Source organism: Brassica oleracea, chromosome C7 (assembly GCF_000695525.1).
Source record: "Brassica oleracea var. oleracea cultivar TO1000 chromosome C7, BOL, whole genome shotgun sequence".
Classification (NCBI taxonomy): domain Eukaryota; kingdom Viridiplantae; phylum Streptophyta; class Magnoliopsida; order Brassicales; family Brassicaceae; genus Brassica; species Brassica oleracea.
In genome coordinates, this window is record NC_027754.1 from 45,272,417 (window position 1) to 45,298,232 (window position 25,816).

Below are 25,816 nucleotides of genomic sequence, written 5' to 3' on the forward strand. Positions count from 1 at the left end.
CAGGAAATAACGTAGATATGGACACATTGACAACGAACGTGGAGGAGAAGACAATGACAGATATAATATTTTGTGAAGGAAGATGACACATGCATTGATGTTTCTTCACGTAAAGAAAGGTCTTCGAGTTGGCATTTCCTTGCCTCACGAATCTTTGTCTACCTCGTGCTTCTTTTTAATTCTCTTGTCTTCTTATTTTCTTTCCTTTTTAATAGATTAATTATTTGCCACAACGCTCGCTACTCTGTCTCTTCTCCCCCCTTTGACTTTTGTCACACTATCGTCTTAACTCAACCATGGTTAACAAAGTTTATTGCAAAACCATAAGTATCTGCTACTCCTCGATATTATATTTTCCAATACATATATTCATCGTCATTTAAAAACTTGTATGATTAATCCAAATCAAGACTCCCCATGTATCTCTCGTTTTGTTGTTTGCTTTCTCTTATAATCTTTTCTTGGGATTGTGAATTGTGACCATGTGTGGTTCAAGAGTCAACTTCAGACGTAGGGTTGTCACTATCACTTTTGAATAATGTATACCCCTAGTTTTTGCTTTTATTCAGATATGCAGTTAATGCTCATATATCTTTACAATGTTCATATCTCTTTGAGCCGCATGAATCGGGCTGTGGCTCCATTTATATAAACTCTAATCAAGTCGCATGAATCGGGCTTTGGCTCCATTTACAATGTTCATATCTCTCAAATCTCAAATAACACTTCTTAATATGATATAAATAATCATGTTTCATGGATACATCACATTTAGTTTAATTACTATTAGCCAATAAAGAACGTAAGGGTGCAAATGACCAATACCTTTTGTACTTAGAAAACTTTTTACATTAAACAAGAAAAGAGAAAGTGAGCTAGAACTACATTTGACGTCGACAACCGAGATAATATAGTACTTTTGGAAAGAAAAAAAATTAAATGCAATTAATTAGAAGAGGCCGAAGATGATAAGGAATTTTCGTTTCAGAACCTGTAATTATTTTAATAAAAAATTCAGTAACAAAATGAAAACAGGAAGATCCAACTAAACTTTGTTGTTGAGGACTAAGTGTTTTGTCAAACATAGGATCCGACCGTTGTTTGTTGTGCATGTGCCTAGAAACATGGCCCTCGCATCATCCATAACTAATTGTCTTACAGATTTAATACTTTTCATACCTTCCTACCATTTAGTTAAAAAGATATCACACTATATATGTTACATAATATCAATCAATACACGATACAGAACCAACTATAAACTAATGCCATGAAACCAATCTTTGATTGAAGTCCGTTAGTTCATGCGGTTTGTATGTACTACAAATTATAGACAAAACAAACAAAAAACAATGCGAAGATCAATTTTAGTCGCTAGGTTTTATCAAGCTACATAATCATTTAATTCAGATTTTGTAAATAAAATACAATTTCATCAATGCTAAACTGTTGTTCTTTTTGTTTTTTTTTTCTTTTGAAAATAAATTATGTTGTTAAAATCGTTTTAGGTATGTTAGTCGTTTTAAAATGTTAGGTATTGGAGCAACATGGGAAAATACATTGTTGGATACAACCACAGGATCCTACGCCTACGGACAAAATAATAGATTTTACCTATCATAGTTTTTTTTAAAAATTGTTAGGTACTAATAATTGATTCGATCAGCTAGGCCGCTGATTCGATGTTTTGAAACAGTCTTACAAAAAAATTAAAGATATATACATTTAGTGATCTTGAAAAAAAAGAGAGAAGATGAATCTATTTATTTGCCAATAGATTGCGACTGTATTTTGAAAATTACAGAAATTCAAAAATAGTGGAACTAAAATAATAAAATTAAAAAACGCTTCAAGCTCCAAAGCTTTGACTTCCAAGCTCCAACAAAAACACTCAACCCACTTATACTACAACGCTCTCGCTTCCTTGCTCAGTCACAATCGTCAATCTCCGAGCTGTCTTCAAGAACTCACTGATCAAAAATACAAAACAATTATTAATTACATGTTTTATTCACCATCACATGCATATTTTAAAAACATGAGAATATGCATTTTGTTTTTTTACCTGAAAGGTTCGTTTCCTGCGTACTTGATGGCTCCAGATGCATCCCTATAGAGAACAGAGCTCAACATCTCAGCCTTTTGAATACCAAACATGTCAGAGAGTTTCCTACTCAGCTCCTCGTACGAGCCAAGAACTGACAGGTCTAACGTTCGACCGACGTCGTCTGACTCCATAAACACTTTACAGTGCCCTGTCTCCAAACCTGCTGCATCATGAGCTTTGTTGGAGCAAGGTGAACCTTCGTCTGATGAAGATAGTTTCGATCCGCCTGACGTGTTTGCAGTATCCGTTGACCCTTTCTCTGAGATCTGCTCCTCAGGTAGTATCAGCTTCCCGAACAAGACAATGTGAGACTTTTTAGATTCTGTATCATCATTACACGGTGTTGTCCCCATGGTCAAGAAACAGAACCCTTTCTCGTTTCTGCTATCGATGTTTCGCAACCCTAATGGCTGAGAAAGAGGGAGAGCTGATGGTTGCGGAGGAGGAGGAGGTCTGTTTAAGTAGTAATGGTGGAGATCAGAAGATGATAACCCGTAGTACTGATGAGCATTATGCCTGGCTCCCTGTAAACCCACGGGAACGTTGTCCAGAACAGAGCTTAACGGGTTTGATCTTATGAGAGGGTTGCTTGGGAAAGAAGGTACTGGGATTGAGTTGATTAAGTTGTTGTAATCCGGATGCTGAGGAAGCCTCATCTTCTTCCTTGGCGGCGAAAACGACGTGAGTGGGATGGGGTGTACGTTGGATACCAGTTCAACTAACCACGGGTTAACCCGCTTCACGTTTTGGAGTAGGTCCGGCTCATCCCAAGCCACCTGAAAACACACAAAATGCAAACCTTTAGTCTTTCTTGGGTCACAAGAAAAGTACAAAAGAGAAAACATAGTCCAAAGGGATCTTAAATAATATATAAGTGAGACGGATCAATCCATTTATCGCTAAGGGATCCTAAATAATATATAAGCGAGACGGATCAATCTTGGTTTTAAGTTGGAAGCTCATAAAACATAACCGAAACTTCTTAGGGTTTTTTACCTGTAGAAGCCGCCAAGGAGAGTTAGGCCAACGGATAGGATCAGAGACACTAACAGCCGACACAGTCCCCATAAACCAACTTATCCTCGACGAATCTTCAGTCTCAAACGCCATTTTAAACCTCATACCTGAGCACCAAGGAATCCTCATCGCTGCCCTAGCATCCAACGCCTTGACGCAAAACTCAGACGTGCTAGCCCTAGGATAGTACACAACCTCAAAGCCCCTTCCACTTAAAGCAAGCGTGGCGGCCTCTATAACAGACTCAGCCGCCACCTTTCCTTTTCTATCAGCAAGAGAACAGTTACTCCTCCTCAAACTATTACTCTCATCTTCTCTCAAAAGAGAAGAGTAGCCGCAGCTTCCACCGATAGGGTTCCAACCAGGCGAATAATCAGGTCCGTTCCCAATCCCTCCTCTCTTAGCCCTCCTGATGCCTACGCAGAGATCTCCACTCTCAGCTCTCATGAAGACGATGGAGTCTCCCGCCACAAGCTTCTTCTGGTTCACGAAGTTACTCCACCCTGTAGTGAGGAGATGTCGACGCGGCGTGCCTCTGTAGATATGTCTGAACTTCCATACATCTCCGTGAACATCTTTGGCGAGAATGGTCTGAACAGGCGGCTCGGCGTTGTAATCCAGCCTCGGGAAGATCGTCTCCGCGCAGTAGCGCGGGACAGAGAAGCCCCCACCGTTGTTAGCATCGGACTGAGTCAGAGTCTTGGCAAAGGAAGGAGTCTTCTCGCTGTTACTCTCGAAACCGTTACCTTCTTGACCATCTCCGTACTCGTGATCGTCGTCTTTTAGAGGGATCAGTCTCAGTTTGGCGAAAACCTCGTCGGATTCAGGATCAGCCATGTACTTGATGGCCAAGACACGGCATAAGACCATGGGAGGGATAGGGAGGTTCTTGAAATCTACGTGGTCGTAAGCGTTTTCAGCGTGTCCTTGAGGGAAGTAGAAGACTTTGGAGTTCACAGGTGGCATACGGACCATGCCGCCAGCGCATGCATGCCATAGCTGTGGATCTAAACCTTTCTCTGATCCGCTTTTCATCGGATCCATTACATTTATCATCTCTTTCAAATGTAATAATACCTACAAATGAAAATGAAATAAAAAGATTATCAGTTTTTGTTTGAACAAAGTAGATAAGACAGAACACAAAAGCATATGCTTTTTTTGGTTGTTTGAAGTACTTTTAAAATGTTAAAAAGCTTTTAGTCTTTTGAATCAGTCAACTCTCTTATACCTAACAACCGAGATTTTCCCGGAAAAAAAAAGTTTCCTGAAAATCCGACAAAAGGGTTATGTCTAGATAGATTCGGTGAGAGATTGAATATGATTATCAAGAAAACTTCAGATAATTCAATAAGAGATCAATAACAGTTCAAGTTTAAAAGCCTGCTCCAGGTTGTGTTGCTAGGAAGATAAAGCAAGAAAGTCACAGATCGGTCACTTTGGGAAGAACTGAAACAGTAAAACTTTTTGAAAAGTAGAGAGAAGAACATAGAACAGATCAAGATTAAGCTAATCAAATTAAAATATCGCACGGAACTGATTAATATTTTTTAATAAAGATGAAATTCATACAAGGATTTGATCAAACAGAGAAGATTTAAGACAGAAGTTAAAGAGTTCAAACCTTGAACAGTAGTAGTAGATCTGAGACAAGTTCTTGAAGATTATGTTCTAAAAAACCCTTCTCTTGGTTTCTTGAGAATCTGAAGATTCTGCAGCTAAGTTTCTGCTTCAGAATCGGATAAGAGTTCACTTTTGCTGTACAGAGGGAAATGAAAAGGGTTCGTGTATATGAAGGAGAAAGGTTTGGCTTTCTGGAAAATAAAATAAATATATAAAAGCCATTTATTTTTTCAACTTTCATTAACTCATTCACATGTTGTGATTTTGATCAGATTAAAAATTAAAAATTAAAAATTGCAATGTTTTAAATCATTTAAATTACGCTCCCAAAATGGTAACAATTTGGTAAGTCAAACCCTTGATTCCGGGCATAAAAATCGACAATACGGAGTGTAAAAATATATTATAAAATGTTTATATATAACGAAAAATATCGACATACGAGTAAAGAGTTAAATCGGGCACGTGACGGGTCCGCACGTGTCGTCGGTGCTTCCGACATATCTCCTTGAAATCTGATTAGAAGCATCTAATTACTTTACTATTCAAATTTTATTTTCTAACTCAGCCATTAATTGTTCTTTGAATTTACTAATGTTAACCGTTTGGTAATCCCAATATCATTTAATTTTTATCTTATTGTTTACGGAACACGATAGTTTGTTGATGCTATTCATGTTATCAATTTGCTGTCGCTGACCATGGTTATATTGGTTATTAAGACCACTCTGTTCAAAGGGTAATAACGCGATTTACAAAAATACAGTCCTGCTTTCGTTTTTATGTAATTAATTACAAGACTGTCTAAAATACAGCCTTTATCAGTATGGCACGACTCATAAACCCATATACTACTTATCTCCTGCTAGTATAATATTGTGCATACAAGCATCATATTTAGGTGTTCATTGTTTTGCTGGTTTTTAGATTTTAGTTTTTAATTTTTAGATTTTATATTTTTAGATTTTGGTTTTTAGTTTTAGTTTCTGTTTTTGCAATAGATTTTTTTTTTTTTTTAAAACATGAATGGTTTTTCTAGATTTTAGTTTTTAGTTTTTAGTTTCTGTTTTTAATATTAATAAAAAGAAAATGTTATTATCAACAATTAATACGTGTTGATTAGTTTAAAAAACTTACTTAAGTTGGATCATTATTTTTTTATTTGTACTAAAAATAAATATAAATTTTTTTAAAACAACAAACTAGAAAATGTTGGATTTTGGTTTTAGATTTTAGAGTTTAGATTTTTTATTTTCTAAATTTTAATTTTTTAATAATATTTTTGTTTTCCTAGATTTAATTAATGTTTCTTTTATTTTAAAAATTTATAAATTATAAATTGATTTAAAAACAAACTTAAATTACTAAAAGAAGATATCAAAAATAAATAAATAATACCAATAGATTATTAACAAAACATGTAAACTCTACATAAAAGTAAATTTAAATACTTAAGTTAATTTTATTGACAAGTTTTAGAAATGTTCTTATTAGAAATTTATTTTTGTATTATATATATATTAAACATATGCTTTTTACTAAATCTGATTTGTTTCTAGTATATATTGTTTTAATTGTTTTAGAAAAACAAAAGCCAAAAACTATTTCAAAAACTGGAAACAATCAACCTCCTAACATTTATTTCAAAGTGATATCCAAATAGATATTAAAAGATCATTTGCCGTTTACCATTGTATTTCAAGATTATTTATTTTTACTACTATTTGACTATGTTTCTATTATATACTTTGATTATCTGAAATAGTTCAATGTTTTCAAAGAATATGGTATTTTATACTTTTTGTTTTCATCTATATTAAGAAACATTTTGCTTTTAGTGTCATTTTATTTTTGAATAGATTTGGAATCAATTCACAACACATGCGAAGACTAATTAACTAGAATCATCCATTATCATACACACAGTTCAAATATCGGTTTGATACCAAACAGTCCTTCTCTAACCAATATAAGCAACTATATTCAGATGTTTTATTAAACATGCTGCACAGTTTCCTGTATTTTACTTTGGTTCGTTTCTTAAGTTTTAAATTGCCTTTAGACTTTTGACTAAATAAGTAGTAATCTTGTAAGTAACGATGTAAATGAAAAATGTTGCATAATGTCCGGCATCTAGTATATATGGTATTATGGTTAGTTACTCATGTTTTTACTTGCTTTTTGAGTAAATAATAATATTAAAATGTATGCTTAACTTGCAAAGAATGAACTAAATGCTTTTGATATAGAAAGAAATTAAAAAGAAAACATTTGGAAAATTTCTCTTGTAAAACTATAACTATGACCCCATGTTTCCAGATATCAATACTACGATGATAGCACGCAAGGCTCAATAAATTTCCGCATGTGTCTTTGTATTTTCTTGTCGTAAGAGATAAGCTTCTCCATTATTACGAAGAGTTTGATCTACGCCATTCGTAAATAAACACTCATTATCAGATTAGTAAAAAAAAATCAAATTATCTACGTGCAGATAAACCTAATATAGTTCAAGATCTATTACATTTATGAAATATATTATATAAATTCGCCAAAATCTACGCGATTGACGGTTAAGTTTTTTGGTTAAAAAAGTAAACGCAAAACATATTTTAACACTTTTTCTGAACAACTTTTGACAGTGATTTTATCATCACATTTTTGCCATTGTGTCAGCTTTTTATAGTAATGTTTATGCGAACCCGAAAATACTATTCCAGTTCAAAATTAAAACATTACTAAAGTTTAAACAGTAATATGAACAAGAATTCATAACAAGAAATCAACAATGAGAAAACATATTTGACCAGAGGGCATAACACGTGCGACTAACCATGGTTAATTTTGAAGTGTCTGTTTATATATTGTTATATTGTAGGTCAACATTAGGACTCTCCTTGTCAATAGTTATTAACGTGTGTCTCCATTTATGTCCATTCAGTAATATTTGCATGTCACGAGGGCAATTTCGTCACAGAGATAAACCAGTGGATCTGAAATCTGATCTCTGAATGTCTTCTTTAGTCGGTCAGATTTGGTTTTGCATGTAAATACTCCTCATGTTTGACCATACGTTTTGATGCGTGCCAATTGAAGATTGTTAATATTTTTCTAATAGGTATAATTTATAGTTTTGTACGCCAAGTTTAGAATTATATACTCCTTGGGACTTTGATAATGTCAAGTAAAATTAATACTTAGAAATCCGTAGATTAAAGGACCAAGTATTTAATTACGAGAACATTAGTATAATATTTTTTTTATCATTAAGAACTTTGCTGTAGTCTCTTCTCAGCGTTAACTTTGTACTTGCAAATTGATCGCGTTTAGTTATTCTTGTTCTTGCGAGTGCACAAGTGTACTAAGTCAATTGTCAAACCACAGAGAAAAGAAAATTAATACAAAGTAATTTATATGAATCAAACTGGAATAAACCTGTTTTTTTTTTGTTGTAAATAAAATCTTGAATTGTAGAGATAGTAAACGACGCACGCTTCAAGATTTTTAAGGGGTTTTCCCACAGTTTTTTTTTGACTAATTTTTTTTTTTTTTTTTTTTTTTTTGACTAAAGGGTTTTTTTTTATTTTTATTTTTTTACTAAAGGGTTTTCCCACAGTTATGGAGTTAATTTGAAAAGATAGATGATAAAGAGAGATGAAAGCTCAAACAACAAAGAGAGTAAATTGTAAAGCGACCTTTTAAGGAGGAGACATATAAAGACATGAACTGGGATCAGACACAAACAGTCGTTATAGACATTGACTCTCTCTTGTCCTTTTCTTTCTCACTATTTGTCTTCACAAATAACATATTATTATTTAAAATCATTTATCCTATTTGTGGATTGCATATCCTGTCAATGATGAAGAATTATAAAATTCATACTTCCGTAGATTTTAGTATTAATAATCAGAAATAAACAAAAAGCTTGGTCAGTTGCAAAAACTAGAAGTGTTCGCAACCATCTCTTTATTTTTGGTGTCTGGTCATATAGGACGAGCTCGTCCAAGACTTTTGTGGTGATCGAAGAAGCTATGCTCTCTTTTTCTATACGTTTTTGACTGTTCCATCGTTTAATCTGATATCTAAACTATAAAAGAGTACAAATTTGAAATATCCCTTAGTTTTCTTTAATAATTACAACCTTATGCCACTAACAAAATAAACCATAGTTTTATAAAAAATTATCTTGGTTTCCGATTAAAATGAACTGCCATATTAATTATTTTACATATCTACACCTAAAATTTAGCGTTGATATGCTATGCTTTTAACATGTATAAACTAATAAAACAAGAGTACAAATTTGAAATACCCCTTAGTTTTTTTTAATAATTACAACCTTATGCCACTAACAAAATAAACCATAGTTTTATAAAAAAAATATCTTGGTTTTCGATTAAAATGAACTGTCATATTAATTACTTTACATATCTACACCTAAAATTTAGCATTTATCTTCCGTGTGATATGCTCTGCTTTTAACATTCCTTCTTCATAAAATTTTACGACGGGGTGATTGTTAGGTGCTGCTATCCACAACCCTATTTATTTTTACAGCACCGGATTCAGAGAAATCAAGCTTTAATTTTTTTTTTGAAACCACAGCTCTTGAAATAACCTACAGTTGTATAAGTTCTCTGCATAGCCAAATATCCAAAGCAATTTTTTAGTGCTTTTCATAAAATTCTATAGCAATAAAATTTAAAGCCACATCAAAAAGTTTACAGATTTTTTTTACGGCAAAAATTTTAAGGTACAACCATTACCAATCGGACCCAACATATCTTTCCGAACTTTAGAAAAGAATATACCAAATATAAAATCCCTACAATCAATGAAAACTTTAATTATTAAATACGAAATTGATTAGCTCACTAATATGAAATGAACAATACTTAGGTTCACTCCTATGGTGAATGGTTAAATTCACCACACTTTTCATAGCCAATCAAAATACCACGTAGGAGTAGTTAAAAAAGACAATAAAAATATAAAAAAATAGCTGAAAAAAAACAACACCGACGTCAATTAACGCCGTCTAAAAAACCATAAATCATAAATCTGAAACACTAAACCATATATCCCAATCCTAAAATCTAAACCCTAAATCTTAAACCTTAAACCCAAACTTTAAACAATAAACCTTAAATCCTAAAATCTAAACCCTAAACCCAAAACTCTAAATCATAAACCCTAAAATCTAAACCCTAAATCCTAAATCCTAAACCCTAAACTCAAATCTTAAACTCTAAACCCAAAACTTCAAATCCTAAACTCTAAACTCTGAATCCTAAAACCTAAACCCAAACCTCTAAACCGTAAACCCATCTGCTAGTTAATAAGATTAAGGTTTACGGTTTAGAGGTTTGGGTTTAGTGTTTATGATTTAGGGTTTGGGTTTAAGATCTAAAGTTTTGGGTTTAGGGTTTAAGGTTTATAATTTAGGGTTTGGGTTTAAGATTTAAAGTTTTGGGTTTAGAGTTTAGGATTTAGGGTTTAGATTTTAAGATTTAGAGTTTAGGGTTTAGAGTTTTGGGTTTAGGCTTTAGGGTTTAGATTTTAGGATTTAGGGTTTATTGTGTAGAGTTTGAGTTTAGGGTTTAAGATTTAGGGATTAGATTTTAGGATTAGGGTTTATGGTTTAGTGTTTTAGATTTAGGGTTTATGGTTTTAGAGTTTAGGTTTTTAGAATTTAGAATTTTGCAGATGACGCTAATTAATATCAGTGTTGTTTTTTTTCCAGCTATTTATTTATTTATTTTTATTGTCTTTTTAAACTATTTCTACAAGGTATTTTGATTGGTTATGAAGAGTGTGGTGAATTTAACCATTCACCATAGGGGTGAACCTAAGTATTGTTCATATGAAATCGCCATACATCTCTTGCGTTTTATTTATATACATCTCTTACGTTTTATTTTGGACAAAAATTAGGTTCACCCAACCTTTAAATTCACCAGCCCTCTTATAACCAATTAAATTGCCACCTAGATAAATAATAAAAAATATTAAATTTTATTTAAAAAATTTAAAATAGTTGAAAAAAAGAATAATGCCTAACAAAACTCTAAATTCTAAACTCTAAACCCTAAATCTAAATCTAACCCCTAAATACTAAACCCAAACCCTATACCCTAAACCTAAATAGTAAACCCAAATAGTAAACCCTAAACCCAAATCTTATACGATAAACCCAAATTCTAAACCCTAAACCCAAACTGTAAACCCAAATTTTGGACCCTAATGTTCCCGGATTGAAACTGATTAATCCACTCATTCTGATGGAGAGGTTTGTATTGAATATATAAGTGTTTATGGTAGTATTAACTCTCAAAATTTCTCTGAAGGTTTTTTTCTTAAAAAAAATATTCTTTGAAGATTTTTAACCCTATTTTCCAAGTGCAAGGAAGAAGATGCCTACTTGAAATACATAAAATCTAAATCTAAGAAGTTGTTCACGAAGACAATAAAGTTGGAAAATACCAAGGTTGATCAGTTCCTGTATGTTTATTTTTATATTTTGGGTTTTATCAGTTATAAAATTCTTTCTTCATTTTTAATATAACAATATCATTTCTCTTAAATCAAATTTATACTTATTATATATATTTCAAATCTAAATAGCCATCTTTTAATTTACTAAAGCTATCAAGTATACTTAAATCTCAAAATTTTTGCATCTTAGGAGAATAGATATCTTAAAAGAAATTGAATACCAATCTCATAGAAAAAGGTTAACAAATATAAAATCAAACAAATGTATGCATCGACAACACGAGATGATCAAGAAGAATCAAGTTGAGTGCATTCTCAAAAGTTAGTCATATATAATAGTAGAGAAAACACCCGCAAACCCGTTATAAATTATAAAGTTTAGCGACTAATTTTTTTTAAAAGTATATAAATCTAATAACAGAACATATGCATCGACTACACAAACAAGAACATTCAAGTCGAGTACATTTAGGCATGGGAATTTAATTCAAAGCCTGCGGGGCCCGCCCCATTTGATCCGCCGCGGGACAGGTGCGAGTCGAGCGTTTTGAAAAAATCAAGTCGCGGATGCGGGTGCGGGTTAAGACTATTTTTTGCGGGGCGGGTGCGGGTTGGTGGATTTTGATTTGCGGATACCCGCCAACCCACAAAATAAAATAAAAAATAATTTTTTTTTTTTTGAAAAATTCGATTTTTTTTAGAAAAATAATTTTTTTTTAAAAAAAAATAATTAAATTTTTAAAAAATAATATAATAAATTACTTATAAATATATTATTTTATAGAAAAACTAATTAAATAATTATTATTTTTAATTAAAAATATATCCCGCGGATCCCGCGGGTTACCCGCAAAATAAAGCGGGACGGGTGCGGGTATTAGTTTATTTCTTTGCGGGTTGAGCGGGTCGAAATTTTAACTAAAAAAAAAGAAACGATCCGCGGATTGGCGGGTCGTGTGGGGCGGGTTGACCCGCGAACCCAGGCCTAAGTACATTCTCAAATATCAGTTACATGTAATTTTTGGAAAATATTTGCATAGGCGCTCGTATTAAACACATTACTTTGTTATATATCTTTTTTGAACAACTCTTTGTTATATATCAATATCATTTAACTATTTTATTTATATACAAAGATGAGGTGCGCGGATCCGATTAGTCTTCTATTTATAATCAAGTACGTTTTGTCACTATTTTATTTAATGAGTCAGATCTGATTTTTGTAGTTCTTAGTGGGCTTGTGATGAGCCTCTTCCAACTCTACTGTAAATAGATAAATATATTCCAATATAACCTGATCCTTTTGAAAATATCAGTTTTTGTCACTAAGCCCGTTTAGTTAAGACTTTTAGTATGACTTGTAACGGCCCAATTGTTCTGGGCCTGGACGTATAAACATGCCATCTCTGGATCTACATGAAAAGATTGTTCTAAGATTTGTCGCTACTGAGAGTCAAGAGACCTGGCTTTTTTAGAACAGCTCTGGCTCAACTTCTTCAGCCAACTTGTTATCGTCATGCATCATTTCACATTTACACCGTATATAGATTATATATTTCTGCTGTAATTATTATACAACTTCAACTATCCTTGCTAAAACCCAAATAACTCACACCATATTCGGTACAAAATCTACCCTATACGACACATGTTGACCAGAAGATGGAGCTCTTAGTTATTTATTTTAATCGTAATAAATAGCGTATCCCTGATTTTTTAAATAAATTCGCTATCAGCAAACCATATAATAAAATAAAAATTACATTAAAACCTAGTTTCGATCAAAACTCTCTCTCTCTCCCTCATCGTCTCTCCACCACCAGATTCTCCGCTCTCTCCTCCGTCAAACCAAGATCCCAGATCTCCGATCTATCTCCGTCGCCGTCGATTGATCCTCCGCCGTTTCAAACTTTCTCCTCGTTGCTTCTGCCGCCCCCCCTCCCCTCACCGACACCGTCAGTGGTTCGTTTGCTTAGATCTCGATCTTCGATTTTGACTTTTGTTAATTCGTGTGCGTGATTGCTGTTTGCCTGAATCGAATTCGAATTGAATCCATTCGAACTGAGTAAAGCACTAGATTGGATCCCATTTGAGGGATACGATATTGTTTGATTTGTGATTTGAACTTTTTCCTCTGCAGAAGCTGGGGGATACGATACGTCTTTTGATTGCGTTTATAATACATTTCGAGATGGCTTCAGAAGGAAAATTGTTATTTGATCTTAATGAACTTCCTACGGAAGATGATGATGGTGGTAGTGTGAATCAGCCTCAGAAGGCTATCCCATCTGCAAGCCCCAATACTTCTGCTGGCTTGCTGGCAACACCCCAAGATAAAGCAAACAGCAGAGTGTTCTCGCATGCATCAACGGCGTCTGGCTTTCAGCCTTTTGTCCGCCCCACGGCTTCTCAACATACAGATGTAGTGGTTGAACGGAAGACAGACGAGGTTGCTCATAAGGAAGCGAATGTTGCTCATAAGGAAGCGAATGTTGCTTCATCATCAGTAGTTCCAGATGATGCTGGAGCACCTGAGAGAGAAGAAGGGGAATTGATGGAGTCTGAGGTTCCTGCCGGTGAGAATGTACATGGTAGTATGGCGATGCCAGAAACTGGTGTCTCTTCTGATGATTCTAAAGTTACAGAGAAAGGTTGTAGCACAGTAGGATTAGATGTTACCTCAGACTCTGGTCTTCAAAAGAGGAACGTCAACCTGATTTCAGAAGGCAGTGGTAAAGATGGTGCGTCTATAGATGGTCCGCAAGAGCAGGGTTTAACTGTGAAGCAGAGAGAAACGAAAGGAGTTGAAGCAAGGCATGCAATCAAGTGCGCAAATACCACTGTCAAAAGAAAGTGGGATCAACAGAAAGAGACCATGTTGGGAAAGAAACGCAACAGGCAGACTATGTTTCTCAACCCCGAAGATGTCAAGCAAGCTGGCCCTATTAAGACCACAACACCTAGAAGACAGAATTTCCCACAGCCTGTTGTCACACGCACTGTTAGAGAATCTCGCGCAGGTGCTGAGCAAGGAACGTCTGAACAGAAGTCAGAATCTAATGGGGAATCACAACCCGGATTGGTTGCTAAAACTAGGCGGATGAACGGGGATGCAGGACCTTCTTCAGAGGGGACAACGACATCTGTGTCAAGGCAGGGTTCATGGAAGCAACCAACATATTCACAGTCGAAGCCTGGTCAGTCGTCAAGTAGACAAGTCTCCTTGCGCAGTCAAAGTTCTGCAGACTCAAAGTTCGGAAACAAGAAGCTTACTTCGTTCAAGAAGCCAGTCACAAATAGTACTCAATACCAAGATACGTCTGTGGAGCGTCTTATACGAGAGGTGACCAACGAAAAGTTCTGGCATCATCCAGGTATGTCCTATATTGTTTATCTGCTTATGGAACTCGTGTTTGAGTGCTCCTACTTTTTTAATTAAGTTCTCTTGATTTAAGGTAAGAAATTTATATGCCAATTAAATCTATTGGTGCCAGTTCCCTGTGTCCTCAATCATGGCTCAGTGAGAATCATAATGGCCACATGATTTGGAAGGTGATACGATTAAATCATACTTTTAGATGACAGAGTACTTCTAGTTTGTGTTAGTATTTTTATGCACTTGTCCTGGTTCATATCTCAGTTCTCTGCAGTAAATGTTACTCTCTCCTGTTGTATTGTAATATTTTCATTTTTGGTACTATTGCCTGTTACGGCACTGAACACTCGGGAATATAAAAGTTTCAATTATCTTGGGTAAGTAGGCGTTTTTGGTCAAGTATGGGGAAATTGGATGCTTAAATGCTTATATAAAAGTTGATAGATCTGTTAATGAAACTGAATATTGGACATTGATTGGCTTTATGATTGACATGCTTCTGGTATTTTCTGTACACCTCACACTGGAGATGCTTGACTTGTATGGATGATAATGATTCACTTTAACCTTTTCATATGTTTGTCTTTTCTGTTTTTTTTTTTTGCCATTGTGTTATTGACTTTGGCATACAATTTTCTTGTATCTTAGAGGATACTGAGCTCCAGTGTGTTCCTGAGCGGTTTGAATCCATGGATGAGTATGTTAGAGTGTTTGAACCTTTACTTTTTGAGGAGTGCCGGGCACAGCTTTACAGTTCATGGGAAGAATCATGCGAGGCAAATTCATACATGAAGGTCAGAATAAAGTTCGTGGAACGAAGAGAGCGAGGTAATAATCACCACTGACCTAATAGACATTTAAAAGCCCCGTGGCCAACAATGTTAACCCTTTGTTTCTCTTGTTACCTGACTGCTAACCTTTGTTTTCACCTGGTTTAGGTTGGTATGATGTGATACTTAATTCACTAAATGAATGTAAATGGCCTTTTAAGGAGGGTGATGTTGCAGTTCTGTCAACTCCTGTGCCTGAATCAGGTAAAGTTATAATTCTTGGTGGTTTTCATATTGCTATGCTTCTCTCCGAATTCTTTAATTTTGTACTTTTATGTTTAGAAGGAGAGCATGAGGATGGTGGACGTGTAGCTGGTACAGTTAGGAGATATATACCTGTTGATACTCGAGATCCCCATGGAGCGATTCTCCATTTCTATGTTGGAGACTCTTATGACTCCGGCAGGTATATACTTACCTTTAGCTATTGATACTATATCTGAGTTTTATCCATTCTTACTGAAAGAATTATTTCATTTCTCTTATTTCCTTTGTAATTTTCTTTTCCAGCAATGTTGATGATAATCATATTTTACGAAAGCTTAAACCTAAGGAGATCTGGCATCTGACAGTGCTTGGTTCGCTTGCAACCACACAGAGGGAATATGTTGCTTTGCATGCATTTGGTCAGCTTAACCCACAGGTTGGTAATCTTTCCTCTAACAAATCTTTCATAGACGCTTTCAGTTATTCTGACGCTGTCAAATTCTTATTATATCCTTCAGATGCAAAATGCAATTCTCAGACCCAGCCCCGAGCAGTTTCCTAATTACGGTGAGCAAACTCCTACAGTACCCGATTGTTTTACTCCGAGCTTTGCTGGCCATTTGCATAGAAGCTTTAATGCTCCACAGTTGGCTGCAATCCATTGGGCTGCAATGCACACTGCAGCTGGTACCAGCAGTGGGGCTAAGAGGCAAGATCCATGGCCATTTACTCTTGTCCAAGGCCCTCCTGGAACAGGCAAGACACACACCGTGTGGGGAATGTTGAATGTCATCCATTTGGTTCAGTATCAGCAGTATTACACTTCCTTGCTGAAGAAATTAGCTCCTGAAAGTTATAAACAAGTTAATGAGGGCAGTTCAGATAATATTGTGTCGGGGTCTATTGACGAAGTCCTACAAAACATGGATCAGAACCTATTCCGTACTCTGCCAAAACTGTGTGCGAAACCAAGGATGCTCGTTTGTGCTCCTTCGAATGCTGCGACCGATGAACTTCTCTCACGTGTCCTTGATCGTGGTTTTATTGATGGGGAAATGAGGGTTTATCGACCTGATGTTGCTCGAGTAGGTGTTGATACTCAAACTAGAGCTGCTCAAGCAGTCTCTGTGGAGCGAAGAAGTGATCAGCTATTAGCCAAGTCCCGTGATGAAATTCTAGGACACATGCACAACCTCAGGTTACGAGAAGCTCAGCTCTCTCAAGAAATTGCTGGACTTAAAAGGGAACTTACTGCTGCGGCCTTTACTAATCGTTCGCAGGGATCCGTTGGTGTTGACCCTGATGTTCTTATGGTTAGAGACCAGACCAGAGATGCATTGTTACAGCGCCTTTCTGCTGTGGTGGAAGCCAGAGATAAAGATCTTGTTGAAATGTCTCGCCTTCTAATTGTTGAGGGGAAGTTTCGCGCTGGTAACAGTTTTAACCTCGAAGAAGCTCGCGCAAGTCTTGAGGCGAGTTTCGCTAACGAGGCTGAAATTGTTTTTACAACCGTATCAAGCAGTGGTCGTAAACTGTTTTCTCGTCTTACACATGGCTTCGATATGGTGGTCATCGACGAGGCTGCCCAAGCTAGTGAAGTTGGAGTTCTTCCTCCACTTGCTCTTGGTGCTGCAAGATGTGTACTTGTTGGTGATCCTCAGCAGCTTCCTGCTACAGTTATCAGCAAAGCTGCTGGAACCCTGTTATACAGCAGAAGTCTCTTTGAAAGGTTTCAGTTAGCAGGCTGCCCAACTTTGTTGCTAACTCTTCAGTATAGGATGCATCCTCAGATTCGTGATTTCCCTTCACGATATTTCTACCAAGGACGCCTCACTGACAGTGAAAGTGTTACCACTGCTCCTGACGAGATTTACTACAAAGATTCTGTCCTCAAGCCTTACCTTTTCTTTAACATCAGTCATGGACGAGAATCCCATAGAGGTGGATCAGTTTCTTACGAGAACATTGATGAAGCTCGCTTCTGTGTTGGACTTTACATGCATCTTCAGAGAACTCTCAAGTCATTGGGTGGGGGTAAAGTCTCTGTTGGGGTGATAACTCCATATAAACTGCAGCTAAAATGCCTGAAAATGGAGTTTGGAAACGCTTTGGGACCAGATGAAGTGAAAGAGATTTATATTAATACCGTAGACGCGTTTCAGGGTCAAGAACGTGATGTCATAATCATGTCATGTGTGCGTGCTTCCAGTCACGGGGTTGGGTTCGTTGCTGATATACGACGGATGAATGTTGCTCTCACACGTGCCAAAAGAGCTCTATGGGTATGATGCACGTACTTATTTTTCTGTTGATATAATAATATTTTTGGTGTTTCTTGAGACTCTTGTCTTTTTTTCTTGAACAGGTGATGGGAAACGCATCTGCTCTGATGAAGTGTGAGGATTGGGCAGCACTGATCACGGACGCCCGAGAAAGGAACTGTTTTATGGAGATGGAGTCTCTTCCCAAGGATTTTCCTGTACCTAGCTTTATCCCTAAAGCGCCTAATGCTAGAGGTTTTAGGCCAGGTGGGTCAAGGACCAGATCCATCGATATGCTGCACAATGAGACAAGGTCAGGGACACCATCAGAAGACGACGAGAGGCAGCAGCAGCAGCTTAGCACAAGGATGACGACGTTTCCAAGAAATGGTAATTTTCGAAGGGAGAATTCAGTAGTTGATGATTCTGATCAGTCTTGGCAACATGGGACGATCCAGAGGAGGCAAAATTTTGGACGGCCTTTTGGGAGAAGAGACTAATTTGTTTAAGTCTTACAATAGTTCTTACCCGAGTAATCTCCATACCCCCCCACACTGGCCAGTTCAATGTGTTGGCGTTTTGTACATATAATCTTTTTTTATATCAATGAAAAATCATATATTCTTTAAATGTCTGTCAATTTCTCTTTTTAAGTTTTAACAGATTCAACCACTTTGGAAATGAAGCTTGCGTCGTTGGTAATATACTTTGAACACTTTTTGACTTGAGATAGCAAATGAAAAGGATTCCTCAATGAATCCACATCAATAATACATCATCTTTGCTGATATATGATTCCAAGATGAAAAAGGTTACAAAAGTGAGCGAGAAGCTAAAGCGAACTCAATAACAATCTCTTTCAAGCATGGTGGTGATCATGACTGTGACTCCTCTCCCTGTTACCACAGTTCATTTTCACCTCAGAACAGGTCTCTTCTTTATCTTCCTTGGAACTTTCAAAGTGCCCATTGCTCTTCACTTTCAAGCTAGCTACCACATGTTCAGCAGGCCTTGAGCAACAACCTGTGACCGAGACTTTCACTTCTCCATCCAGATTGACTAAGTTTGAAGAACCTTCTTGTTGAATTGTGCCAGTTCCACAACAAACGGACTTGCAATCACCACCATCACCAACGTCAAGTCTTATCTCCTCCGATAGCATGTCATGACAGCCCTCGTCTTGGTCTGGTTGCTGAGTCTTGTTACCACTACCACAACACCCTGAGTCACAGCTCTTCCTCACAATCTTTACATTTTCTTTCTGTTTCTTGTCACAACAACCAGAGTGACCATGGTGCGGCTTCATCACTTTCTTCTGTTTCTTCTTTCCACAACAGCTTGACTTGCAATGCTTATCACTCCTCGTTGGTGGTAACAAGCCTGCTTCCATGTCCCCAGCAGCACCACCTTCATGTTTCTCCCCGTTTAAGACACAAGGAGGAGAAGAAGACCTATAACATTTGTTTCCACCTTTTTGTTTATCCCTAAGCAACAACATGCTATTAAGAATCACAAGTAGACAAGTCCCCACATCTGCAAGCACAGCTGCCCAAATCAACGGGTAACCAGCAAATGCCAAACCAAGAATTGCTCCTTTCATAGTGATGGACAAGACCACATTCTCCACCACTTTCCTTTTAGCTCTGCGTGCAAGCCTTATCCCTTGTGGTATTCTCCTGATGTCATTAGACATCAAGATTATATTGCCAGTCTCTGTTGCAAGAGCTGAGCCTGAGATACCCATTGAGATGCCAATATCAGCCGTAGCCAAAGCTGGTGCATCATTCAATCCATCTCCCACCATAGCCGTTGGACCTTCTCTCTTAAACTCTTTGATGATTTCAGATTTGCCTTCTGGAAGAAGCTCTGCATGAATGATATCTATAGCATTCCCTAGCTGTTTATTCAACATAACATTTTCAGTGAAAACTAGTTTCAAGAGAGGCATTAAACTCAAAAGACTGACTCTCACCTGTTCTTGAGCATGCATTGCTGCAGCTTGGTTATCTCCAGTAAGCATTGCAGTCTTAATCCCTAAAGATTTCAGTTCTTTCATCGCTTGAGCTACACCAGATCTACAAGCATCTGAGAGATTGAAGCTACCAGCAAGTGTTTCTCCAACATAGACATATCCAACAGTCTTTCCTCCTTTAGTATCAACATCGGTATCTGGAACTATGTACATACACCAAAGCAAAGAACAATCAGAGTGTAAACAAAAACCAAAAACCTCAAAGATTCATTTGATATGCACCTGATGAACATCCAGCTCTGGAGGCAATCCTTTTGTTCCCAATATAGACTTCTTTGTCATCAATCTTCCCATAGATACCTTCTCCTGGAAAGTTCTGATAGTCCTCAACCGCTTCAGGCTTTGGTTCAACATAGACAGATTTTGCATAGTCCACAAGTGCAGCAGCTATTGGATGGCTTGACTTGCTCTCCACGCTTGATACCCTAGCAGAAGTTACATTCCAAAACTCTCAAACAAAATAAAGAAAGCTAAAATGGGGTTAAAAGGACAGAACATAACAGATGTTTCACCAGTAAAGCAATCTGTGCAGGCTTATATCTCTGGAGAGTGACTTGAAATCAATGACGATGAACTCGCCTCTAGTGATGGTCCCAGTTTTGTCAAAAGCAACGGTTTTGATCTTGGCTAAGGTCTCAAGATAATCAGCTCCTTTGATCAAAAGTCCTGATGTGGCTGCCTTAGTGAGAGCACAGAAAGTGGCTACTGGTGTTGAGAGAATAAGACCACAAGGACAAGCGCTTACTAACACAACTAGTGCTAAGTGCAGCCAATGTTTCATGTTGTGAGCCTTTAAAGCGAATGGGATAACCACAAAAGAGAGTGATATTATGATGATCGCTGCATACAAGGCAAATAGAAGATGAGGTCTCAATCACTACACAACTCAAAACACACAAAGAACAAGAATCAGTTGCTGGTTCTGTTTACTAACCTGGAGTATAGTACTTAGAACATTGGTCTATAAATCTCTGAGTCTCGGTTTTGCTGTTCTGAGCTTCTTCCACTAGCTTAGCCATCTTTGCAACAACACAATCCTCAGCTAGAGAAGTTGTTTTCACGGTTATGTAACCATTTAGATTAATGGTTCCAGCCCAAACAGTTGAATCTCTCAGTTTAGGCACAGGGAAGGCTTCACCGGTTAAAGTTTTCTCATCAACCTCACAGTTTCCATCCACAACAACTCCATCAATAGGTATGGTTTCGCCAGCTTTGACTGCTATAACAGTGTTGATCTTGAGCTCATCCACTTCAACTTCTTCTCCTGTCTCTGCAATCACCGCATTCTGTGGCGCTAAACTCATTAGCGACTGCATCACCGCGCTTGCCTGAAACCAAACACTTGATCAAATCACAGCATCTTTGGTAACTTGCATGACAAGAAATGGTGGAAGTAAAAACCTTGTAGCTTGCCCTAGATTGGAGCCACTCAGCTATTGTGAATAAGAAGACAACAGCTGCAGCTTCTGTGTAGTCTTGCATACCGAGTGTTGCTCCCACTGTTTGTAACAATGTAAAAGTATTAGCTTAACTCAGGGCTGCTCAACATTTCTATGAGCTCTAATTTTGACTCTTAATGTTTCTTTTAATTTAAAAGCTTTAATAATTTTTTACAAAAATATTATAAATGATGAAAACAAAAAATAAATATATTTGATATTTTTTTTTTACTTTTTCAGTATAACTTTAATATATTTTTTATAAAAATATATAAAAATCGGATCCGGTCGGTGTGGTTTAGTGTAGAAAAATAGAAGAAAAATGACACGGAAATATTACCGGTTATTACAACGAGAACATTGATGTCGATTCTAGTCCTTGCAATGGATGCTACAGATTTAGCTAGTATTGGATATATTCCGGCGACGACAGCTGCGACGGCGAGCCAACGGAACGGAGAGTAGAGATATTTGAAGAATGAAAGGAGGAGGAGAACGCCGGAAACAACCGCGAATGGACTTGGCCATTTATTTTTAAAGCTCGTTTCTCCGGTTACCCTCACGTTTGCTTCTAGCCTGGCTTGGTTAAGTGCCTTAACTGCAACCAATATAATTATTTAATAAATTCAGAAACATATTCTATTGTATTCTAGTAAGTAGTAATCAAAGCTAATGAGTCAATGGGAAAATAAAAATTACAAAATTTATTAAGGGAAAATATATAAACGTTAATCATGTGAAAGGTACGTTACGTAATGTAATGAGGTCACGATGTAATATTTTGAAGTGTTATGTAAACTGCCTAGCATCTATAGCATGTAATGGTTGTATGGTAGTTGTTCTCACTAAGATGATTCATGTTTTAGACAAATTTTTTTTTTTTTAAATACATTATTTTTAATGTGTTTTTAATTAGGTAATCATAGTAAATTATAAATTTTGAATAAATTAATTCTTATTAAATTTTGATTGACTAAAAGTTAAGAAAGTAGTTAATCACAAAAATAATGCATTTCTAATTAATTTTTTTTAATGGGTGTGAAAACTCTAAAACATTAATTTTTTTTTACCAAACTTTTAACATAAATTATTTCAAAAATTATGGTGATGCGTGTATGCGAGGGTCTATGAGTCTAAACTAGCCCATTGAATTTCAAGTGCAGTCCTTGGTAGATAGCATTATTAATTATTTGAAAGTGACGTTTTTGTTCGGATGTAACGTTTATTATATCAACAACCACATAGACAAAATACATTTTATAAAATTTGTTCTTTTCTTTTGGAATGAAAAACGTTACCAATGTGAAACTGGGAGATGATGAGGCTATCATGGACAACAATGACGGTTTTTGACGGCACAATGACGGAATATTCCTTGATTCCGTCTAGAGACTCGAGGATATTCTCGATCAGAGGAACTTCTGATGTACAGCAGATTCCAAGAACGTCGAAGTAACTCTTCGTCATCTTCTTCTCGTTCTTGAACGTCATTTTTGCTTACAAATCTGCGAAAGAACGAAACCAAAAACTGTGAGAATCTTACTTATGGGTTTTTGTGTTTATGTGCTGAACACGATTTCGTGGCAGCTGATGTAAGATATAAGCAAGAATGTATTGGGGAAATGCACGTAACGTGTCAAAGATATGTCTATAACAAGATGTTTGATTACGTTGTCGTTAGGTTCATTCTACACTTGTCGAAAAAAAGAAATGAGTTTTGAGTTCTCTCATTAAAAATACTGACATTTCAGAAAAAAAAAGAGAGGTCATTGAGATGTATGTGAAGAAGACAGGAGAAGAAGAATACCGGAGGAGATAGAGACAGAGGTAGCCGAGGGACAGAGAGCAATTACCGGACCGGTTTAGTTTGGTTCCATTTATATACTTTGTTAATTAGTCAAAGAGAGGAGAGTTTTTTTGTTTTTCCTATGTGGAGATTATAATGATCTGAGGGTGAAAGAAGATGAGAGATGTGGTTTCTTTATATAGGCAAATGTGTTAGAAAGGGTGGTTAAAGATCATTGGTGGGTTTAATTAACTTCATTGCCATGATAATATGCTTTCCGAATTAATATTTGTTGTGTAAAGAATCTTTGAATAAATTATCGTAATAAATGTAAATTCCTTTATTTATGTTGATAATAATGTATTATGGTTGTGTAAAGAATCCTCATATATAGTATGACAATAATGTAAATTCCATAGTTCTGTGGTAGGCTGCTTGTTTCTGATTCCTATTCTCTCAAATCTCAATGTTCCATTCTAGTTTTGCAGTTTCATTAATTTTGGTAAAACATTTAAGAATTTATATTTACTTAAATCATTTCAGAGACTACAAATTAAACTACTATATCTATCCAAGAATTTTCTATTTACATATTCAAAGACTTTAAAATAATAAACATACTGAGACTGAAGAAACGTTTGAGTTAAAAAAAATAGGGGAAAAAGAGAACTTGTTCGATGGTTCACGGTTTTAGGCAGGCATACATTATACAATATGCTTTAAACTATTTTTGTCAAGCCTTTGCAAAAAGATAGATGTATGTTTGGCAAAAGATAGTGTACTACAAATTATAGTGGAGAATCCAAAGTACAAGCTTACAGAATGGAAATCTATGTGTGATTCCTCATTTCAATGTTTTTTACAGTTTTTTTCCTTATTATTTTGGTAAGGTTAGATAGATTCTCTAAATGAGGCTAAATGTGAAAGTATTAGGGGAATAAACATCATATAATGTGAAATAGTTTCAGAATTGCTTTTTGTTCTAAGAAATATAAAATCCAAATTTATTTTGAAGTTGTATAGAAAATATAAAATATCATTTACTTACATTCATTAATACTTGTAAATAATACTCGTAAAATATAACCAAAAATCTATTAACGTGCATTACTGAAGGTGCTAGCTGTGCCACCTTCCCATGCTTGGCTTTATGTCCTTTACTGGCGTAGGCTTGAGACCAGACCTATATATGATCACCATTTAATTATGAACTATGGCGAGAGAGCAACATATGTTATCTCACCAAAATTCAACCTACCGATTCATTTAATTCTTAGCTTTCTAGTCACCTAGACGTTGTTTACTAAATTGACTTCATCTAATCAATTTTGATGGCTATTTAGAGATTGAGTTTCTTTATTGCTTCCGTTCCTAGCTTTTTGTAATGTAACTCCTTAAGGAGTTTGATTTGGCCACCAAACTAACATAACTATTACAAGCCGCGATACTCACCTCTGTAAACTCGAACACATATTATACAATAAGGAGCGTCAAAGGATTTTTATCATAGAAGAGTGCTAGTTAAAAGTTAAAACCATCACATTCACATACACAAAGTAATGGGACCACTGACCATAGTCAAACCTAAGACTTGGCCCAACTTGGCCACATAATTTTTGTTGTTGTCGATGGCGGTAACAATAGAAACTTTCTACTAGAAAGTAATCTTTCATTTGTACCAAAAAAGTAATCTTGCTTTTTAAGCCTTTTACCCCTGAGAGAGATTACTTGTAACAATTGTAACATGTATACTTTGAATTAGCAGATATTTTGAAAATAATTATGGATATGATACATTCTCCTACCGAAATTATGTTGGTTTAACAAAGAGATAAACATTAAATCTAACCCAAAAAAATCTAATCAAGATAAACATGTTATTGTTGACAGATTAAATAGAAGCCACAATTTCAGAGTGGTTACAGTAACAATGTGGCTGTTCGCATCATTGTTGTCGTCGTCAATATGATTGCGAAGATAGTCATCACCATAATTATCGAAATGTTTTGTAATTGTTGGATTGAGTTAATCTTCAATATTTTTTTAAAAAAATGTCATTAGAGCTAAAGTGTGGCATTTCCCACCAAATCTTCCATTATTGGCCTTTATTGCCATTGTTCCCAACTTGCAGAGTATAGTCCACACTGTTTTTTTCGTGTTGTCGATTCTCACCAAATATTTCCCAAGTGACATTCACTTTGTCTAGTTTCTCTAGGGAGATTTTGATAACCATACTCAGATTTATTTAGTATACATAAATTGTTTATATAACCATACTCAGATTTATTTTGACATCTTAACTAGCACGTACTTCTCGGTATATCCACTTTTAGCAAGAAGTATTAGTGTATTACACATGTGTATACTTATAATGTTTGTCAAAACGAAGTTAGAATATAGATAGGGTTATTTTTAAAGGAGTTAATTATAGAACCGAACATGTAAAAACGGCCCGAGCATCCTGATTGTATGACGCTATTTAAAACCTTTCAGCATTGAACGACCGAAGATGGCCTAAGCCCCCCCCTATAGCCTAAATATTCCACATTTATTTTATATTTGAAAGTTTATATATGCGTCCCTTTGAGATCATAAAGAATCAAAGACTAAAGTCTTTTGCGTAAAAGAAGACCAGAAATA

At 35.9% G+C, this 25,816-nt stretch overlaps 3 protein-coding genes across 5 annotated transcripts; 1 reads left to right on the forward strand and 2 right to left on the reverse strand.

The window, feature by feature from the left end:
- Positions 1 to 1,749: 1,749 nt before the first annotated feature.
- LOC106301220 (auxin response factor 16) lies at positions 1,750 to 4,906 on the reverse strand. The gene is made up of 4 exons (XM_013737572.1): positions 4,749 to 4,906; positions 3,104 to 4,201; positions 2,066 to 2,883; positions 1,750 to 1,970 (listed from the first exon to the last, which is right to left on the reverse strand). Exons 2-4 carry the CDS (start codon positions 4,178 to 4,180, stop codon positions 1,901 to 1,903), a joined length of 1,965 nt encoding a protein of 654 aa, XP_013593026.1. The 5' UTR covers positions 4,181 to 4,201; positions 4,749 to 4,906; the 3' UTR covers positions 1,750 to 1,900.
- An 8,090-nt stretch (positions 4,907 to 12,996) lies between these two features.
- Positions 12,997 to 18,579, forward strand: LOC106305762 (probable helicase MAGATAMA 3). 2 transcript variants are annotated; one of them, XM_013742134.1, is made up of 8 exons: positions 12,997 to 13,207; positions 13,386 to 14,619; positions 15,270 to 15,449; positions 15,560 to 15,655; positions 15,734 to 15,857; positions 15,962 to 16,094; positions 16,177 to 17,940; positions 18,024 to 18,579. In XM_013742134.1, exons 2-8 carry the CDS (start codon positions 13,437 to 13,439, stop codon positions 18,417 to 18,419), a joined length of 3,876 nt encoding a protein of 1,291 aa, XP_013597588.1. In that variant the 5' UTR covers positions 12,997 to 13,207; positions 13,386 to 13,436; the 3' UTR covers positions 18,420 to 18,579. The 2 variants fall into 2 exon arrangements, with proteins under 2 accessions (XP_013597588.1, XP_013597589.1); XM_013742135.1 differs by having other exon boundaries at positions 13,389 to 14,619.
- Positions 18,580 to 18,642: 63 nt separating this feature from the next.
- LOC106305763 (cadmium/zinc-transporting ATPase HMA2-like) lies at positions 18,643 to 23,351 on the reverse strand. Of its 2 annotated transcripts, none has more exons than XM_013742137.1 (9): positions 23,198 to 23,351; positions 22,689 to 22,895; positions 21,731 to 21,988; positions 21,353 to 21,450; positions 20,886 to 21,279; positions 20,464 to 20,791; positions 20,174 to 20,376; positions 19,892 to 20,088; positions 18,643 to 19,816 (listed from the first exon to the last, which is right to left on the reverse strand). In XM_013742137.1, the coding sequence occupies exons 2-9, from the start codon at positions 22,879 to 22,881 to the stop codon at positions 18,779 to 18,781; spliced, it is 2,709 nt and encodes a 902-aa protein (XP_013597591.1). In that variant the 5' UTR covers positions 22,882 to 22,895; positions 23,198 to 23,351; the 3' UTR covers positions 18,643 to 18,778. The 2 variants fall into 2 exon arrangements, with proteins under 2 accessions (XP_013597591.1, XP_013597590.1); XM_013742136.1 differs by having other exon boundaries at positions 19,892 to 20,094.
- Between the last annotated feature and the right edge of the window lie 2,465 nt (positions 23,352 to 25,816).

What these genes read in the sequence shown, in the direction of transcription:
- LOC106305763 (XM_013742136.1), bottom strand. Translation starts at nt 22,881, where the DNA reads ATGACGTTCAAGAACGAGAAGAAGATGACGAAGAGTTACTTCGACGTT. An exon ending in CAGAGCTGGATGTTCATCAG is followed by an intron (nt 20,095 to 20,173) that starts GTGCATATCAAA and finishes GTATGTACATAG; the next exon opens with TTCCAGATACCGATGTTGAT. An exon ending in CAATGCATGCTCAAGAACAG is followed by an intron (nt 19,817 to 19,891) that starts GTGAGAGTCAGT and finishes TTGAATAAACAG; the next exon opens with CTAGGGAATGCTATAGATAT.
- LOC106305762 (XM_013742134.1), top strand. Translation starts at nt 13,437, where the DNA reads ATGGCTTCAGAAGGAAAATTGTTATTTGATCTTAATGAACTTCCTACG. An exon ending in AAAGTTCTGGCATCATCCAG is followed by an intron (nt 14,620 to 15,269) that starts GTATGTCCTATA and finishes CTTGTATCTTAG; the next exon opens with AGGATACTGAGCTCCAGTGT. An exon ending in AACTCCTGTGCCTGAATCAG is followed by an intron (nt 15,656 to 15,733) that starts GTAAAGTTATAA and finishes TTTTATGTTTAG; the next exon opens with AAGGAGAGCATGAGGATGGT.
- LOC106301220 (XM_013737572.1), bottom strand. Translation starts at nt 4,180, where the DNA reads ATGATAAATGTAATGGATCCGATGAAAAGCGGATCAGAGAAAGGTTTA. An exon ending in CTCCTTGGCGGCTTCTACAG is followed by an intron (nt 2,884 to 3,103) that starts GTAAAAAACCCT and finishes GTGTGTTTTCAG; the next exon opens with GTGGCTTGGGATGAGCCGGA. An exon ending in GCAGGAAACGAACCTTTCAG is followed by an intron (nt 1,971 to 2,065) that starts GTAAAAAAACAA and finishes ATTTTTGATCAG; the next exon opens with TGAGTTCTTGAAGACAGCTC.